General features: G+C 42.7%; 1 protein-coding gene across 5 annotated transcripts in view; it reads right to left on the reverse strand.

The window, feature by feature from the left end:
* Positions 1-11856, reverse strand: part of Ints2 (integrator complex subunit 2) — a 63991-nt gene extending 52135 nt beyond the window's left edge. Inside the window, exons 1-5 of one of the 5 annotated variants that reach the window (XM_004664524.3) lie at positions 11507-11856; positions 7340-7646; positions 5359-5497; positions 1765-1867; positions 376-489 (exon numbers count right to left, since the gene is read on the reverse strand). In XM_004664524.3, the coding sequence (XP_004664581.1) occupies positions 376-489; positions 1765-1867; positions 5359-5497; positions 7340-7632 (649 nt within the window). In that variant the 5' untranslated portion in view covers positions 7633-7646; positions 11507-11856. The other 4 variants (XM_045159019.1, XM_045159018.1, XM_045159020.1 and 1 more) reach the window with 4 other exon arrangements.
* Positions 11857-17938: the final 6082 nt, after the last annotated feature.

Raw genomic sequence — 17938 nt, forward strand, 5'->3', positions numbered from 1 at the left:
AATTCAGTGTCATCTTGGGCTACATGGTAACTTCAAAGGCAGCTTGGGTTATATGAGACCCTTATCTCCAAAAAAGAAAGAAAGAGAGAGAGAGAGAGAGAAAGAAAGAGAGAAAGAGAAAGAAAGAAAGAAAATATAAGAAAGTAGGGAGGGTGGGAGAGAAGACATTTTCTGGAGGAGGGGAAACATTTTCTTCAGTGGGGTAGCCATTGGTAAATAACCCCTCACTCATGTATATGTAAGCAATTCTAATTAAACTCATCGAGACAAAGAAAAGGGCAGAGAAGGAGCAGGAGACGCAGAGGAAGAGGAAAAGGAGAGGAGGGAAGGGAAGTCCACATTTCTTAAATTATCTCACTTTTAAATTATGTTTACCTTCATTAAAACTATCGGGAACATTGGCTACTAAGAGACACAGGAACCAGGCACCATTTCTGACGCGCAGCAAGGCTTCAGCTACATCAACTATAGGAAGCAAGGAAGGGAGCTCTACAAGGAAGAAAAGCCACTGTCACTATTAAAGAGTGATAGTTCATCATGTTACATATCAAACACCTTGACATTTCAAACATGTCACTAAAGCACAATGAAATGACCTCCTTTTCATAGTCAAGCTGAGCTGTTCAGTAGAACAGCCACTAACCACATGTGGATATTTAAATTTAAATTAAATAAAACTTAAAATAAGACTGTAGAGATTGTTCAGTGCTTAAAGGGGCTTGCTTGCAAAGCCTGGCAGCTCAGATTCAATTCATCAGTACTCAAAGCCAAATGATTAAAGTGGCACATGCATCTGGAGTTCATTTGCAATAGCAAGAGACTCTGGCATCCACCACTCTCTTCCTTCACAAACAGATGAATAAAACTTTACAAAGCTCAGTTTCCCAATCACATTAGCTACATTTCAGTTAATCCAAAGCCACACAGGATAGTGGCTATTAATGACACAGCACAGCACAGAACATGGAAGAAAGTCTGACTGGACCATACTGGTCAAGAAGTTATTTTTACAAAAATCTTATACCTAGTACAAAGAATCTACGAAATACAAAAAAAAAAAAAAAAAAAGGTTCAAAAAAATTTAAATTAGTTTTCATCCAATTATTCAAAGTTAATGATAGTAAATAAATACCTGATTTTAATTCTCACAGTGGCAGTACTTAAGTAATACTGAGATTATATTGTATTTACCAATTTGTCCTTTGCTTTTCCATTTACCATACTGTGAACATTTCACAAAATCATTAAAGTACTAAAATCATTAAGCCAAATATACTATGTTAATGTATATATGACATGTCACACTATACAAACAGTATAAATTGCTTATCTTTTTTCTAATACTAGTCATTTTTCTTTGCTTTGTTTTAGGTAGGGTCTCACTCTAGCCAGGCTGGAACTCAAACTGTAGCCCAGGCTGGCCTCGAACTCATAGCAATCCTCCTACCTTAGCCTCCCAAGTGCTGAGATTAAAGGCATGCGCCACCATACCCAGCTTTATGTAGTTGTTATTGAAACTTTTATGATACATTTTTATTAGATAATTTTTTTTCTAGATATTTGAGGCAGGGTCTTGCACTGCAGTCCAGGATAGCCCTGAATTTGCCACAGTTCTCATGTCTCAGCCTCCCAAATGCTGGGTAACAGGTGTGAAGCACCACGCCCAGCTTGGATGGCTTTAAAATACCAACATTCCAGACTAAGTCAAATGAACACTTGACAAGGAACCACAACTAAAATGTATCTTAGCACTCAGCATGGTACCTGCTTGTAAAATACAAAGCACATCTGCAGCTTCCTCCAAATACACAGGACTCTCAAAGAGCTCAGAAGACTTGAAAAAAAATTCTCCATTGGATTCAGATACCTTAGAGAAAAAAAGGAAAGAGAGAGAGAAAAAAAAGACATATGGTAATGTCAAGTAATGAATTAAATCCCCTAGTATCTTTGTAATTGGTGAGCTCACAGACCCTAACTGTCAATGTGTCCCTAATGCACTGCAGCAGAATATGTGGTACTCTACCGACTTCACCTAATTTGGCCAGGATTATTATTCAGACAGGGCAGTAGTGACCTCAAGAGCTGCAGAGTGGCATGTGCTTATAACCCCAGTCATCAGAAAGCAGGGGTAGGAGAATCTCAACTACAAGGATATCCTGGCACACAGTGAGACACTCTCCAAAAGGAGAGGAAAAGCCCAGAACTGATTGTAGGAGATATTCAGAACTAAAGGATAAGGAAGGCCAAAGAAATGATGTATGAATGCTACTTATGTGAACTGTTACTTAAAAATTCCACACTGTAAACCTAAAATAGTACCACAAGTAGAGGGAGACCTGCCTCAAAACCTAAGATAGAAATGAGGGACAGACGGGGAAAAGAGAAAGGGGAAAAAAAAAGTTAGATCAAAAAGGGTTCTGCTGGGCTGGGGAAATGGTTCAGAGATTAAGGGTGCTTGCCTGCAAAGCCTGCCAGCTTGGATTCAGTTCTCACGCACCAACATAAAGCTTGATGCAACCCGAATTTCACGGTGGCAGTGGCAGCAAGAAACTGTCTCAGAAGATGCAGCACAAGTACCTCAAGGATCTTCTGACCCCACGTGAGCGCACATGCATGCACGCACACAGACACACACAGAGCAAAACTGAAGATATTGTTTTAAAAGTACCTACTAACTGGTCGGAAAATTCCCTATGCCAAATGTGTAGCCATATCTTCCACATGATCAAGAATGCTGTACTTGGGGCTAGGGAGATAGCTCAGTGATTCAGGTACTTGCTTGTGAAAGCTTGACAGCCCAGGTTCAATTCTCCACTACCCACGTAAAACTGGACACATGAAGTATGAAGTGGTACATGCTTCTATGTTTTGTTGGGTTTTTTTTTTTACATTTTTTGTTTATTTTTATTTATTTATTTGAGAGCAAGAGACACAGAGAAAGAGGCAGAGAGAGAGAGCGAATGGGTGCATCAGGGCCTCCAGCCACTGCAAATGAACTCCAGATGCATACACCACCTTATGCATCTGGCTTATGTGGGTCCTGGGGAATCGAGCCTCGAACCAGGGTCCTTAGGTTTCACAGGCAAGCACTTAACCACTATGCCATCTCTCCAGCCCCTGGAGTTTGTTTTTGTTTGCAGCAGCAAGATACTCTGGTGTGCCCATACTCACTCTCTGTGTGTCAAATAAATAACTTTTTTTTTCTTTTCTCAAAGTAGGGTCTTGCTCTAGTCCAAGCTGGCCAGGAATTGACTATGCAGTCTCTGGCTGGCCTTGAACTAAAGGCAATTCTCCTACCTCTGCCTCCCAAGTGCTAGGATTAAAGGCATGCGCCACCATGTCCAGCTTTCTAATAAGTAACTTTCTAAAAAAAAATTTTTATATTTTATTCATTTATTTATTTGACAGAGAAAGAAAGTGGTGAAAGGCACTTGCTTGCCAAGCCTGATGACCCAATTTTACTCATTACTCATGTAAAGCCAGATGAACAAAGTGACATATGTACCTGAAATTCTTTCAGTGGCAAGAGGCCCTTGTCATGCCTGTTGTCTCTCGCCCCCTCTTTCCTTCTCTCTCTTGCAAATAATATTTTTTTAAAAAAATTTAAATAAAATAAAACAATGCCATACTAAAAATCAGATATATCACAAAGGAAAAGGTCACTTATTTCTTATAGCCATAAAGGAAGTATTAGGAAAAGGAATGTTTGAGCCGGTTGTGGTGGCGCACACCAGTAGGAAATTGCTGAAGAGGCAAGGAGGACCAGGAGTTCAAAGCCACCCTGAACTACACATTACTTTAAAAAAAAATTCTTAAAGAATGTTTTAAATTAGGGTTGGAGAGATGGCTCAGCAGTTAAAGGCACTTGCTTACAAAGCCTAATATCTCAGGTTTGATTCCCCAGTGCCCATGTAAGCCAGGTGTCCAAAGTGGCACATGCATCTGGAGTTCGTTTGCAATGAAAATGTTCTCTTTATCTTTCTCCTTGTAAATAAATAAATAAATAAAATTTTTAAAAAGACAAGTCAATTTTTTTTAAAAAAAAAAAAAGAGTAACTGAAATTAAAAATTGTCTGTAGAATGGAAAAGACTTTGTGTGTGATCTAAATAATAAGATTTTAGCATATTATAAAAAGTCTTCTCTTTGGAAACAGACATTAAGTTGTTTTGGCTCACAATTTATAAAATTATACTTACTATAAATAAAACCAACCTCAAAATTCTAGTAGACTCTCACATACTGATCCGTGCACTAATTTTAATTAATTAATTAGTTTTTAAAAGTATTAATAGTTAACTTTTTTCTTTTTCTTTTTTCTTTTTCTCAAGGCAGGGTTTCACTTTAGCGCAACCTGATCTGGAATTCACTATGTAGTCTCAGAATGGCTTCAAACTAAGTGATTATCCTACCTCTGCCTCTCAAGTGCTGGGATTAAAGGCATGCACCACCATGCCCAGCTCAACAGTTAATTTTTTTGCTTTTGTTTTTGTGTTGTTTTGTTTTTTGGCGTTCTTTTTTTTTTTTTTTTTGAGGAAGGGTCTCATTCTGGCCCAGGCTGACCTGGAATTCACTACATAGTCACAGGGTGGCCTTGAACTCATGGCGATCCTCCTACCTCTGCCTCTGAGTACTGAGATTAAAGGCATGCACTGGCTCAATAGTAAACTTTTGACTCAAATTCTGGGCCTACTCTCACATAAACCATCTTAGTACAGAGATTCATTGTATTCTTTTGTATGATAGATCCTTGATAGTAAGAAATTTTAAATTCAGAGTTTCAAGTAACCATAATCATGCAAAGACCGATGACTTACAGTAATCTACAATTTTCCAGAAAAGAACTGGAATAGTCTTCAGTAGGGACAATTAATTCATCTAGTGACTGAGCTAGCCACTGAATTATCCTCTATCTAATTCAGCTTTGAGACTCCTTACTCACTATCCTATGAGGTGTTTAATGTTCATCCAGTACTTAAATGAATCTAAAAGAAATACTACCAAAAAATAAAAAATAAAAAAATAAAAAAGGTCTTACCAAACTTGATAATTTATAAGCCAAATTTCTAAATGTTAAGAAGCCAAGATATGTGATTTCAAAAACCACAACAACAACAACAAAAACATCCTAATAAAGTATGCACAATAAGCATAAGTGAGAGAAAACAATAAAGGAATAAAGTATTGAAGGCATGTTCCTCATGTCTTCTCAATCCTATAAAAGGGAAATATAAATAAAACAACTTCGTACTTATACTTTTGCCTATCTTTTTAGGTGTAGATATCAAATCAAGAATACTTTGGGCTGTGCGTGTGTGTGTGTGTGTGTGTGTGTGTGTGTGTGTGTTTTAAAAAAGCACCTTGTTCATGATTGCCAACAATTCACTAAGCACAAGCCGCAATCGACGAGGCGAATCACTGTGTTCAAATTCTAATGTCAATCCATGCTGAAGCTGTGATACCAGGATGCTCTCACCGCTGCCCCCTCCAAGTTTATGCCTAATGAAGTACAAACATGGAAGATAACAGTTACAACAATGGCATGGCAATAACTGCATAAAAAATGTCTGTTACTGAAATAACCTATAAAGAATTACATATTATAAATGTTCGCCATTACTTCTGAAATACTATTTAGTTCACCTATACATTACAAGAATACCCAAACCCTGTCCTCCCAACATGAACTGACTGGCATATTCATGACACCACTGGGATTACCCTAACCCACATAAGACTTGCACTGTTCTGAGCCCACCAACCCAAAAGAGGCATGTAGGAAGAGAGAGAGAGAGAAAATGGGCATCCCAGATCCTCTAGCCACTGTAAATGGAACTCTAGACACATACACCACCTTTTGCACCTAGCTTATGTGAGTATAGGGGAATCAAGCCCAGATCCTTAGGCTTCACAAGCAAGTACCTTAGACACTAAACCATCTCTCCAGCTCTCCATAAACATGTTTGGGTTTTGTTTTTGAGGAAGAGTGCCACTCTAGCACAGACTGATCAGGAACTCACTCTGTGCAGTCCCAGACTGGCCTCTAACTACAATGATCTTCCTACCTCTGCCTCCCAAATGACGGGATTAAAGGTGTGTGCCACCACAACTGGCTGTCCAGAAACATTTTTTTCTGTTGTTGTTGTTTTAAGGGAGGGTCTTGTTCTAGCCCAGGCTGCCCAGGAATTCATTATGTAGTCTAAGGCTGGCCTCGAACTCACAGCAATTCTCCTGTATCTGCCTCCTAAATGCTTGGATTAAAGGCGTGCACCACCATGCCCAGCTGTCGATAAATATTTTGACATAAAGGGTGGAGGACGGAGAAGGACAAAAGGAATGAGACAACAAAGCAGAGGAATGATTACCTTGAAAGAGGGAGGGTGTTCAGTGGATGAGGGGTGTTGGGGAGAAGGGTCAAAAGAGGGTAACATGATAAGAATAGAACCAAATTACAGTTTGTTCATCTATTATTAAAGTTGTCAAATAAAAATTTAAAAGTTCACAAATCATGTAAACTAATAGTTAATATTCACTTCCTTAACAGTCGTAGTTTATGGATTTACAATGGGCAGGAAAGGGTATAGCATTAGTCTGCACTCTCCAGGAATCAATGTAATCTTAAAAGGCTCCAAAGAAATTCCAATAAATCCTTTGAATCTATGGAAAGTTATCCTACTCACTTCCCACTGAAAGGAAGTGACCTAATCATGTTAGCCTAAATATAGCAATATATGGCCACTCTTCTCTATACAACATTTTTCAAATATTTTGTTTATTTACTTACAAGGAGAGAGAGAGAAAGAAAGACAGCAAATTGCCGGGCATGGTGGTGCACGCCTTTAATCCCAGCACTCAGGAGGCAGAGGTAGGAAGATCACCATGAGTTTGAGGCCACCCTGAGACTCCATAGTGAATTCCAGGTCAGCCTGGGCCAGAGTGAGACCCTACCGCGAAAAAGCAAAAAAAAAAAAAAAGAAAAGAAAATGAATGATGCCAAAGCCTCCAGCTACTGCAAACATACTCCAGATGCCTGCACCACTTTGTGCATCTGGCTTTACATGGGCACTGGGGAACTAAGCCCGGGGCCATTAGGCATTGCAGGCAAGCACTTTAACCACTGAGCCATCTCTCCAGCCCTCTATAACATTTTATAATGTAGAAAATCCTAGTTGTTTTTTTTTTAAGTACAAATAGAAAAGACCTAAGTAAAATGCTCTCTGAAACTGAGATTCTCCTTTTCTCTTTTCTTGAGAAGCTTTGAAAGCTCTCAAATGCATGCGATTCCCTGTTCTTTGGACCCCGAGGAAATCCCAGCTCGCGTACTGTAGAACATAACATTACCTAAGCTGCTGCTCTTTGCTGGCATCTTGTTCTAAAGCATGAAAGTCCACAGACAATAGTGCAACAATGGAGTTGACAGCTTCCACTCCCGACAGGAGGCGAAGGATGAGTTTTTTATCTTGAGCCCAGCTCTGGCTCTGGTCGGCAGGAGCACAAAGTGCCATCCTCACCAAACAGGGCAGGAGGAGTCTTAATTCCGGGTCACTTAAAGAGGCCAGGCGAACAACATCCACCTTCTGCATTGCTTCAAAAGCAAAAGGGCTGACAAACTGGAGGCCTGTACACTCAGTCATCACCACTCCTGATCCTAAAAGCAAAACAGAACAGAAAGGAAAGTGGCTGTATAATTTTCACATGGATGAACATGCTTCTTTTTACAGACTTGAAAAGCAACACCAGGCATAGTGGTACACACCCTTAATCCCAGCACTTGGAAGGCCTAAGTAGGAGGACTTCTATGAATCTGAGCCCAGCCTGAGCTACACAGTGAATTCCAGCTCAGCCTAAATTAGAGGAAGAAAAAAAAAAAGTTAGGCATGGTGGCACACACCTTTAATCCCAGAACTCCGGAGGCAGAGGTAGGAGGATCACCATGAGTTCGAGGCCACCCTGAGAATACAGAGTGAATTCCAGGTCAGCCTGGACTAGAGAAAAACCCTATCTCAAAAAAAAAAAAAAAAAAGTATGTTGGGGAGCTGGGGAGATGGCTACTGAACAGAGTTCAGCATTCAATTACCCAGAAACCACATAAAATCAGATACAAATTGACACACACACATCTATAATCCCAGCATACCCACAGCAATGGAAGCAGAGCAAGGAGAAACCTAAAGCTCACAAGTAGCAACAGTAAGAGGGAACCTGTCTCAAAAAGTGAAAGGATCAGGCTGGAGAGATGGCTTAGCAGTTAAGCACTTGCCTGTGAAGCCTAAGGACCCCGGTTCAAGACTCAATTCCCCAGGACCCACATTAGCCAGATGCACAAGGGGACACACATGTTTGGAGTTTGTTGGCAGTGGCTAGAGGCCCTGGTGTGCCCATTCTCTCTTCTCTATCTCTATCTGCCTCTTTCTCTCTCAGTCTATCGCTCTCAAATAAACAAAAAAAATTTTTTTTTAAGTGAAAGGATGGACAGTAGAAATGGCTAAGTGGTTAAGGTGCTTGCTTGCAGAGCCTACTGGCCAGGGGTTTAATTCTCCAGCACCCACATAAAGGCAGCAGCACAAAGTAGCAAATGTGTCTGAAGTCTGTTTGCAGTGGCTAGAGGCCCTGACACATCCATTCAGCCCTGGTACACCCATATTCATTCTCATTCTCTCTCTCTTCTCTCTTCCTTTGCAAATAAATAAAATGTTGGGGAGGGAAAGTAAGAAAGAAACACTCCAAGATTTTCCTCTGACCTCCACAAAGACATGCCCATACACACACACATACACACAAAAAAAAATAATAAAATAAATAATAAAAAAGAGAAAACTTAGGAGCTGAGGAGATGCCTCAATGGTGAAAAGTGCTTGTTTACAGAGCCTTAAAGCCCATGTAATTCCCCAGTCACCTACATTAAAACTGGATGGATATTAATTTACAGCAGCAAAAGACCCTGGTACTCAAACACACGTGCAAATAAATAAATAATTTGTTTTTTGTTTTGTTTTTCAAGGTACAGTCTTGATCTAGCCCAAGCTGATCTAGAATTCACTTTGTAGTCTCAGGGTGGTCTCAAATTCACAGCGATGCTCCTATTTCTTCCTCCCAAGTGCTAGGATTCAAGGAGCATGCCACCATGCCCAGCAAAATAAATAATTTGAAAATAGAAAATAAGAGCTAGAGTCATAGCTTAGCAGTTAAGGTGCTTGCCTGCCAAGCCAAAGGACCCAGGTTCAATTCCCTGGGACCCACATAAAGCAAGATACACAAGGTGGCACATGCATATGGCGTTTGTTTGTAGAAGCTAGAGGTCCTGGCAAACCGATTCTCTATCTGTCTCTTTCAAATAAGTTTTTAAAAAATTTAAATGGGGGCTGGAGAGATGGCTTAGCGGTTAAGCGCTTGCCTGTGAAGCCTAAGGACCCCAGTTCGAGGCTCGGTTCCCCAACTCCCACATTAGCCAGATGCACAAGGGGGCGCACGCGTCTGGAGTTCATTTGCAGAGGCTGGAAGCCCTGGAGCGCCCATTCTCTCTCTCTCCCTCTATCTGTCTTTCTCTCTGTGTCTGTCGCTCTCAAATTAATTAATAAATGAACAAAAAAAATATTTTTTTAAAAAAATTTAAATGGAAAATTATAACAAAAGAAAATGGGACTGGAGGAGATGGCTCAGCAGTTAAAGGCACTTGCTTACAAAGTCTGGCGTCCTGGGTTCAAATCCCCAGTACCTACATAAAGCCAGATACACAAAGTGGCGTAAGTATTGGGAGTTTGTTTGCAGTGGCACAAGGCCCTGGTATGCCCATTCCCTCTCTCTTCCTCTCTACTTGCAAATAAATAAAAACATTTTTGTGACTTTATTTTTTTTGAGGTATGCTCTCATTCTAAACCAGGCTGACCTAAAATTCACTATGTAGTCTCAGGGTGGCCTTGAACTCATGGTGATACTCCTATTTCTGCCTCCCATGAGTGCTGGAATAAAGGCATGCACCACCACACCTGGCTTATAAATATTTTTTAAGGGTTGGAGAGATGGCTGAGCAGTTAAGCACTTGCCCATGAAGCTAAGGACCCCAGTTCAAGACTCGATTCCCCAGTACCTATGTAAGCCCGATGCACAAGGTGATGCATGCATTTGGAGTTCGTTTGCAGTGGCTGGAAGCTCTGATGTGCCCATTCTCTCTTTCTTTCTACATCTTCCTGTCTTGTCAATCTCTCTCAAATAAATCAAAATAAAACAAAAAAATTTTTAAATATTTTAAATATCTTATTTTTATTTATTTATGAAAGAGAGAAAGGAGAGAATGGTCACACCAGGGCCTCTAGGCGCTGCAAAATAACTCCAGATGCATGCATCCCCATGTTCATCTGGCTTACGTGGGTTCTGGGAAATCTGAATTGGGTCTAGAGACTTTGCAGGCAAGTGCCTTAACAGCTAAGCCATCTTTCCAGCCCTAGAAATATCTTTTAAGGGCTAGAGAGATGGCCCAGCAGTTAAAGCGCTTGCCTGTAAAGCCTGATGGCCAGGGTTCAGTTTCCCAGTACCCATGTAAAGCCAGATGCTTCAAGTGGCACATGTATCTGGAGTTCATTTGCAGTGGCTAAAGGTCCTGGCATACCCATTCTCATTCTCTCTCTCCAAATAAATAAATAAAATATTTTGGGGAAAAAAAAGTTTATAAAGCAAGAAAAATGTGTTGGTTCTTCAGTAGGCCTCTGTATTGGCAAGTGTTTCTTGCATATAAGGACCAGGCTTCTATGTCTGTGTTTCTACTGCCAACTGAATCTAAGAAAGAAAACTGCATAGATAATGTCTCTTCCAGACTTAGCAATCTTTTGCTCTAATACTTATTTTACAAACACAATAAGAGGTCTAGAGAATCAAGTACAGTAATACTAACATTTAGTGGCAAAACTCCAGGCCTGAACACTCTCAGTCTAAGACTTTCCTCACTGTATCAGTCCAATGAGCTGCATGAAATGTAGAGCAAATGAATGGCCACAGTCATAGCTCTTCAGTTTCACATGCGGACCAGACATATGTCAATAACTGTTTTCACTTCTCTTCCTACCTTCCGTGGGTGGACGGAAACACTGGGAAGTCATCTCACTGGCCAAGGCTGTGAAAGCCACAACGCTATCCTGTGACGGAGTACCTATGTTACAGGGTTAGAACATATGTGTAGCAAGAATCAGCTGAGGAAATCTCACTTGGGCACTCGTCTGTCTTCAGGAGTAATTAATCAAAGGCTCCAAAACAGGAGAGAGGGGCACGAAGTGGACAGCAAGGCCATCTCTTAAGAACGACTCACTTGCCAGAGCCACGGGGAAGAGTGGCGGGCAGAAAAGTTGCTCGGTTTCTGCTCTTGGAAAGCCAAGGGGGACGATGGAGCAGGGCACCGAGACCCGTGCGCTCACGGTGCTAAGTATCGAGGCGAACCAACAAGTCCCTGCGGCCGAGAAACGTCAGGCCCACTCGGGACAAAGCCGCACGGAGGCCTGGGAAGCGGACGCTTCATACCTTCGGATCTACCCTCCAGCCTCACGGGACCCACTGGGATTCCGCGTCCGAGCGCGGGACGAGGCAGAAATCGAGAACGCGGTCCGAAGTCGGGCCTAGGCGATTCTCCGGATCGCCAATCCCCAGCTGTGGCCCCCAAGTCGACTCCGGGACCCAAGAACTCAGACGCTAGGACCGACTAGCTCGGCGATAAGATGGGGACAGAATGGGGGCTCCGCAGCACAAAGGCAGAAGCAGCCTGCAGAGAACGAAATGCGGAGAAGTCTGCACCCAGCGCCTTCATTCATCCTCAGCGTCTGGCCCCCGTCGGCCACCGTACTGCACTTAGAGGGAAGGCGGCCGCGGAAGGAAGCAAGAGAAGTGCGCGCCGCTGAAGCACTGCGCGTGCGCAGCCCCGGCCCGCCCCTTCCTCCCCCTGCTGAACGCAGCTGTTCAGAAACCTCACCTGGCTTTGACGTCAAGTGAGCTGCAAAGCCGGTCAGAACTTCATTTCGTGACGGAATTATCCTGGCATTCGCGTGACTTGACGTACATAAAAGAAACGTTAAGGGCTGGAGAGATGGCTCAGCGGATGAGGGTGTTTGCTCGAAAGCCTGACGGCCTGGTTTGATTCCTCAGTACTCACCTAAAGCCAGATGCACAACGTGCAGGGGCAAGAGGCCCTGTGCACCCATTCTCTCTCCACGCCCCCCAACCGCTTGATAATTAATAGATAAAACACTAGGAGACAGAAATGTCAGAGCTGTCCTTTCTTTTTAAATATTCATTAAGGGCTGGAGAGATGGCTTAGCGGTTAAGCACTTGCCTGTGAAGCCTAAGGACCCCGGTTCGAGGCTCGGTTCCCCAGGTCCCACGTAAGGGGCGCACGCATCTGGAGTTCGTTTGTAGAGGCTGGAAGCCCTGGCGCACCCATTCTCTCTCTCTCCCTCTGTCTTTCTCTCTGTGTCTGTCGCTCTCAAATAAATAAATAAATAATTTTAAATATTCATTAAGTTACAGGGAGAAAGTGTGTGTGAGTACGCCAAGGGACTCTTGCTGCCGCAAGGAAACTCCAGATGCCTGCACTACGTTGTGCATCTGGTTCTACGTGTGTATTGAGGAATCGAACCGAGGTCGTCAGCAGGTACCCTTAACAGCTGAGCCATCTCGCTATTCCAAGGTTGCCCTCCCTGTACGTTGCCCAGAACTTTACTGTACCCTCCTTTAAAATCCCTCTTCCTGTGCCCTGTCAGTATCAAGTTCTGAGATCCCAGGGTTTGTATGTAGAAGGATTTTTTGTTTTGTTTTGTTTTTGTTTTTCGAGGTAGGGTCTCGCTCTAGTTCAGGCTGACCTGGAATTCACAATGTAGTCTCAGGGTGGCCTTGAACTCACAGTGATCCTCCTACCTCTGCCTCCCAAGTGCTGAGATTGCGTGTGTCACCACGCCTGGCTTCCTGTAGAAGATTTTTTTAAAGTAATGTAATCCCAAAATACTCCTTCCACTCTCCACCTCACAGACCCAACAGCCAAAGTTAATTTTGCTTTGCGAGTTTTCAGGTTTTTGTTTTGTTTTGAGGCAGACTCATTATACAGGTTATAGGAGCACTGCTCCTGACTTATTTTTATTTTTTTTCCTTGTTTATTTAATTTTATTTATTCATTTGTTGACACATGGGGGGTGAAACAAACATTGGATGCTTGCAACACTTTTTTGTATGTGTCTGGTTTACTTGGGTGGCATGGGAATTGAACCCAGGCTGGCAGGCTTTGTAAGCAAGTGCCTTTAACCACTGAACCATCTCGCCAGCCCCCTTTTGTTATTTATTTATTATTTATTTATTTTGGTTTTTTTTCAAGGTAAGGTCTCGCAATAGCCCAGGCTGATCTGGAATTAACTATGTAGTCTTCTCCTACCTCTGCCTTCCAAATGATAGGATTAAAGGCATGTACCACCACAACCCAGCGCCTTTTGTTGGTTTTTTGAGACACCAGGAAACCTGGAATTCATCATGTAAACCAAACTGGCCTGGAGCCTGCAGAGATCCTCCTGCCTCTGCATCCCAGGTGCTGGAATTAAAGTCATGGAACTCCATGACAGCCTTCAGAGTTCTTAATTTAGGATGCAAAATTCATTTCAGAACAGTAAAAAATTCAGAAGTTTTATAGAATCTGTTCAAAATTATACTTAGCACTGGGTTGGAGTGATGGCTTAGCGGTTAAGTGCTTGCCTATGAAGGCTAAGGACCCCGGTTTGAGGCACGATTCCCCAGGACCCATGATAGCCAGATGCACAAGAGGGCGCACGCATCTGGAGTTTGTTTACAGTGACTGGAAGCCCTGGAGCACCCATTGTCTCTCCCTTTCTCCCTCTTTCTCTCTCCCTCTCCCTCTTTCTCTCTCTGCCTGTCGCTCTCAAATAAATAACAAAAAAATTTAAAAAACATTTACACTTAGCAAGTCTGGGCAAAAAACGGCCCAAAACTTTCAACAACTTCTCAAAAGACATCTAATCACTTTGAAAATAACCACTAGTGTATGTAAGTGACATTATTAACATTCATACAAGGCAGTTTGGTGGGCATAATATACCCATTGGCCCAAACAAAAGTATTCCCCCCACCTCTGGCTTATGGCCTCCCCTGCCATGGACTTTTAGGTTTCAGTACCAGGCAGAAATTCCCTCCCATGGAGAAAGCTTTAAGTCCAATCAGAGAGCAGTTGGTATTTCTCATAACAGATACACTATCTTTTTTAAATATTTGAGAGTGAGAGAAAGGAGCAGGTAGACAGAATGGCCATGCCAGGGCCTCTAGCTACTGCAAATATGTGTACTGGGGAATTGAACATGGGTCCTCAGGCTTTGCAGGCAAGAACCTATACCGCTAAGCCATCTCTGCAACCCACAGACATACTACTATTGCTCTATGTGGTACATTTGGCTTGGCTAGCCAGCCAGAAAACTTGCAGGGTCTACTGCTAGTTAAGACCACCAATGACTTTTCTCCCCTAGCAGGCTGCACAGCTCTTTCCAGCACTTTGACGACAGGGAGCTTCCAGCTCAGCTCTAGCTTGATTTTCCAGTGTGCTGCAATTGAACCATGTGTCTTCAGCAGAAGGGTCTTACTATCTAGTTCTAGTGGGCAGCCAAGAGCCTTGGCAAATGCCTGTATTGTCTTAGAGGCCTCAAAATGTCACTATAAAACTACTTTTTTTGGTTATGTGTACCTGTCATGTATGCATTTCATGTATGAAGGCTAGAGCCCCACCCTGTGTGTCATTCTCAAGAACACCATCCACTCCTCTGACCTAAGCTCCTCACTAGAGATCATCAGTTAACTAAACTGGTTGACTAACATGCCCACCTGTCCTCACTCCCCTAACACTAGGACTATAGGCACATGCCACTGCACCAGGTATTTAAAATTATTTATTTATTCATTTACTTGCAAGCAGAGAATAAATGGGCGCACCAGGTGCTGCAATTGAACTCCAGATGCATGCACCATTTTGTGCATCTGGCTTTGTGTGGCTACTGGGGAATCGAATCCCAGTTGTTAGGCTTTGCAGGCAAGTGCCTTAACCACTGAGCAATCTCTCCAGCCCAGCCCTGCACCCGGTATTTTACATGAGTACTGGGGACTGAACTCAGGTAGGTGCTCATGCTTGCAAGACAAGCATGTCACTGAACGAGCTAATACTTATTAAAAACTTTGGAAAGCCAGACATGGTGTCTCACACCCTTAATCCCAGCAATCAGGAGGCAGAGGCAGGAAGTTGGCCATGAGTTCGAGGCCACCCAGAAACTATATAGTGAATTCTAGGTCAGCCTGGGCTGCAGTGAGATCCCTATCTTAAAAAAAAAAATTTAAAAAAGCTACTTTGGGGCTGGAGAGATGGCTTAGTGGTTAAAGGCCCTTGCTTACAAACCCTGACATCCCAGGCTAGATTACCCAAAGACCTTGTAAAGACAAATGCACAAAGTGGTGTATGCATCTGGAGTTCCTTTCCAGTGGTAGGGAGGCCCTGGTGCACCCATAGTCTTCCTTTCTCTCTGCCTCGTTCTCTCATCTAGGAGACAAAAAAACAAGAACTTTTGCCAGGCACTGCAATAAATGCTTTTATCTATTTTGAGGTCTCTGAGATAGGTAGTATTCTCCATTTTGGAATGGGAACCACACAACTGTAATCTAAACACTCGGGAATCTGAGGGAGTAGTATTATAAATGGGAGGCAATCTTGAGTGCTTAAAAAAATATTTATTTGAGAAAGAAAGGGAAGACAGACAGACAGAGAGAGAGAGAGAGAGAGAGAGAGAGAGAGAGAGAGAGAGAGAGAGAGCGCGCACCAGAGCCTCCAGCCACTGCAAACGAACACCAAATGCATGAGCCATCTTGTGCATCTGTCTTACATGGGTACTGGGGAATCAAAACAGGGTTCTTAGACTTCACAGGCAAGTGCCTTAATTGCTAAGCCAGTTCTCCAGTTCCAAGGTAGTTTTTATGTTGCCACCTTTTCAAGGTAGGGTATCTCTCTAGCTCAGACTGACCTGGAATTCACTATATAGTCTCAGAATGACCTCAAACTCACAGTGATCCTACCTTTGCCTCCCTGAGTGTTGGTACTAAAGGTGTGTCCTCTGTTTAGTTTGTTTTCAAGGTAGGGTCTCACTCTAGCCCAGGCTTACCTGGAATTCACAAAGTGGCTTTGAACTCACAGTGATCCTCCTACTTCTGCCTACTGACTGCTGGGATTAAAGGCATGAGCCACCATGCCTGGCAACACAGCATTTTTTGTTTGTTTTCTAAGGTAGGGTCTCACTCTAGCTCAGGCTGACCTGGAATTCACTATGTAGTCTCAGGGTGGCTTCGAACTCATGGCGATCCTCCTACCTCTGCCTCCCGTGTGCTGGGATTAAAGGCGTGCGCCACCACGCCCGGCTAACACTGCATTTTTGAAAGCTGTATTCTTCCACAACCTAGTAGGTAATTCATATCAACCTATTTTCTTATATTTTATTTGCCAACTGAGTATGGAAGCATCAGGGCATCTTGCTGCTGCAAATGAACTGCAGGTGCATGCACCACTGTGTGCATCTGGCTTTATGTGAGTACTTGGGAATCAAACCTGGGCTAGAAGGCTTTGAAGGCAAGTTGTTTTAACCATGGAGCCATCCTCCTAGCCCTCACATGAATCTCAAAGAGTTGAGCAACTGGCTGCTTGCATATAATCAGTTTACTTTCTTAGGTTTGATTGTATCATAAATGTATTATTTTAGAGTCTAAAAATCCTTTAAGCTGATTTTTGTAAAATTAGTTCTACTAATAGTAAGAATGCCAAGTAATTATAATTTTATAACTATGTACAAAACTCGCACTTCAGCTAAGCCATGGGTTTATAAAAGCCATTGTATAGGAACATGTATTTAAGGGGAGCTGGAAAAATGACTCAGGTCGAGTTCAGATTCCCATGTAAGGGCTGAGGGGTGTGGCAAGCTGTCTATAATCTCATCACTCAGGAGGTGGAGATGGGGGATCCCCAAGGCAAGCTGGCTCACTAGACTAGCCTAATTGGAGAGCTCTGTGTTCACGTGAAAGACTACCTCAAATAAGGTGTACGGAACACACTCAACATCAAGCTCAGGCCTACACACACACTAACTATATCACATAATGCTTAAGAAGAAGAAAAAGAAAAAAACACCTTAAGTACCTTACCACATTGTTAAATGTGGTGTGGGATTCTAGACATACAAGTGTTGGTAAAACACACTCAATGTCTGCCCTTATGGAGTTGTTGGGAGGAGACAATCAGACACGTATAAACTGAAAAATAATGTAGAAAACCCATACAGAAGCCGAGTATTTGGGAGGCAGGGCTAAAATCACTGAGCCTGAGGCCATCCTGGGACTACAGGAGTTCCTGGTCAGTCCCAGTGCTGCGAATTTAGACATGCGACAACTTTTTTTTTTTTTTTTAACTTGTCTTGTTTGTTTGAGACAAGGTCACAGGTAGCCCAAGGTGGCCTGGAACTCAACTGTCCTGATGACATTTGACTTCTGATCTGTGTCTACCTTGCAAGTGTTGGTATTGTAAGTGTGCACCATCATGCCCCGTTTTTATGAAGTGCTGAGGATAGAATCCAAGACTTCCTGCATGCTAGGCAATTACTCCATTCCCAACCTTTGTCTTTTTGAGAGTGGGTCACCCTCCTTAGCCCAGACTGGCCTCAGACTTGACATTCTCTTGCTTCAGCCTCCTGAATGCTGAGACTGCAAGCATGTATCACCATGCCCTTGTTACCTAACTAGTAACTGGCTGTAAGGAAGAGATTTTATGGCTTGTTCAAAGGTGGTATTTCCATTCACTGTACTAAGAACCAGCTAGGTTTTGTGAATAATTCACTGTAAAAATGTTCTCAGAATAAAGAGAATGATGGAGTCAAGACTTGGCAC

This window comes from Jaculus jaculus, chromosome 9 (genome assembly GCF_020740685.1).
Source record: "Jaculus jaculus isolate mJacJac1 chromosome 9, mJacJac1.mat.Y.cur, whole genome shotgun sequence".
NCBI lineage: Eukaryota > Metazoa > Chordata > Mammalia > Rodentia > Dipodidae > Jaculus > Jaculus jaculus.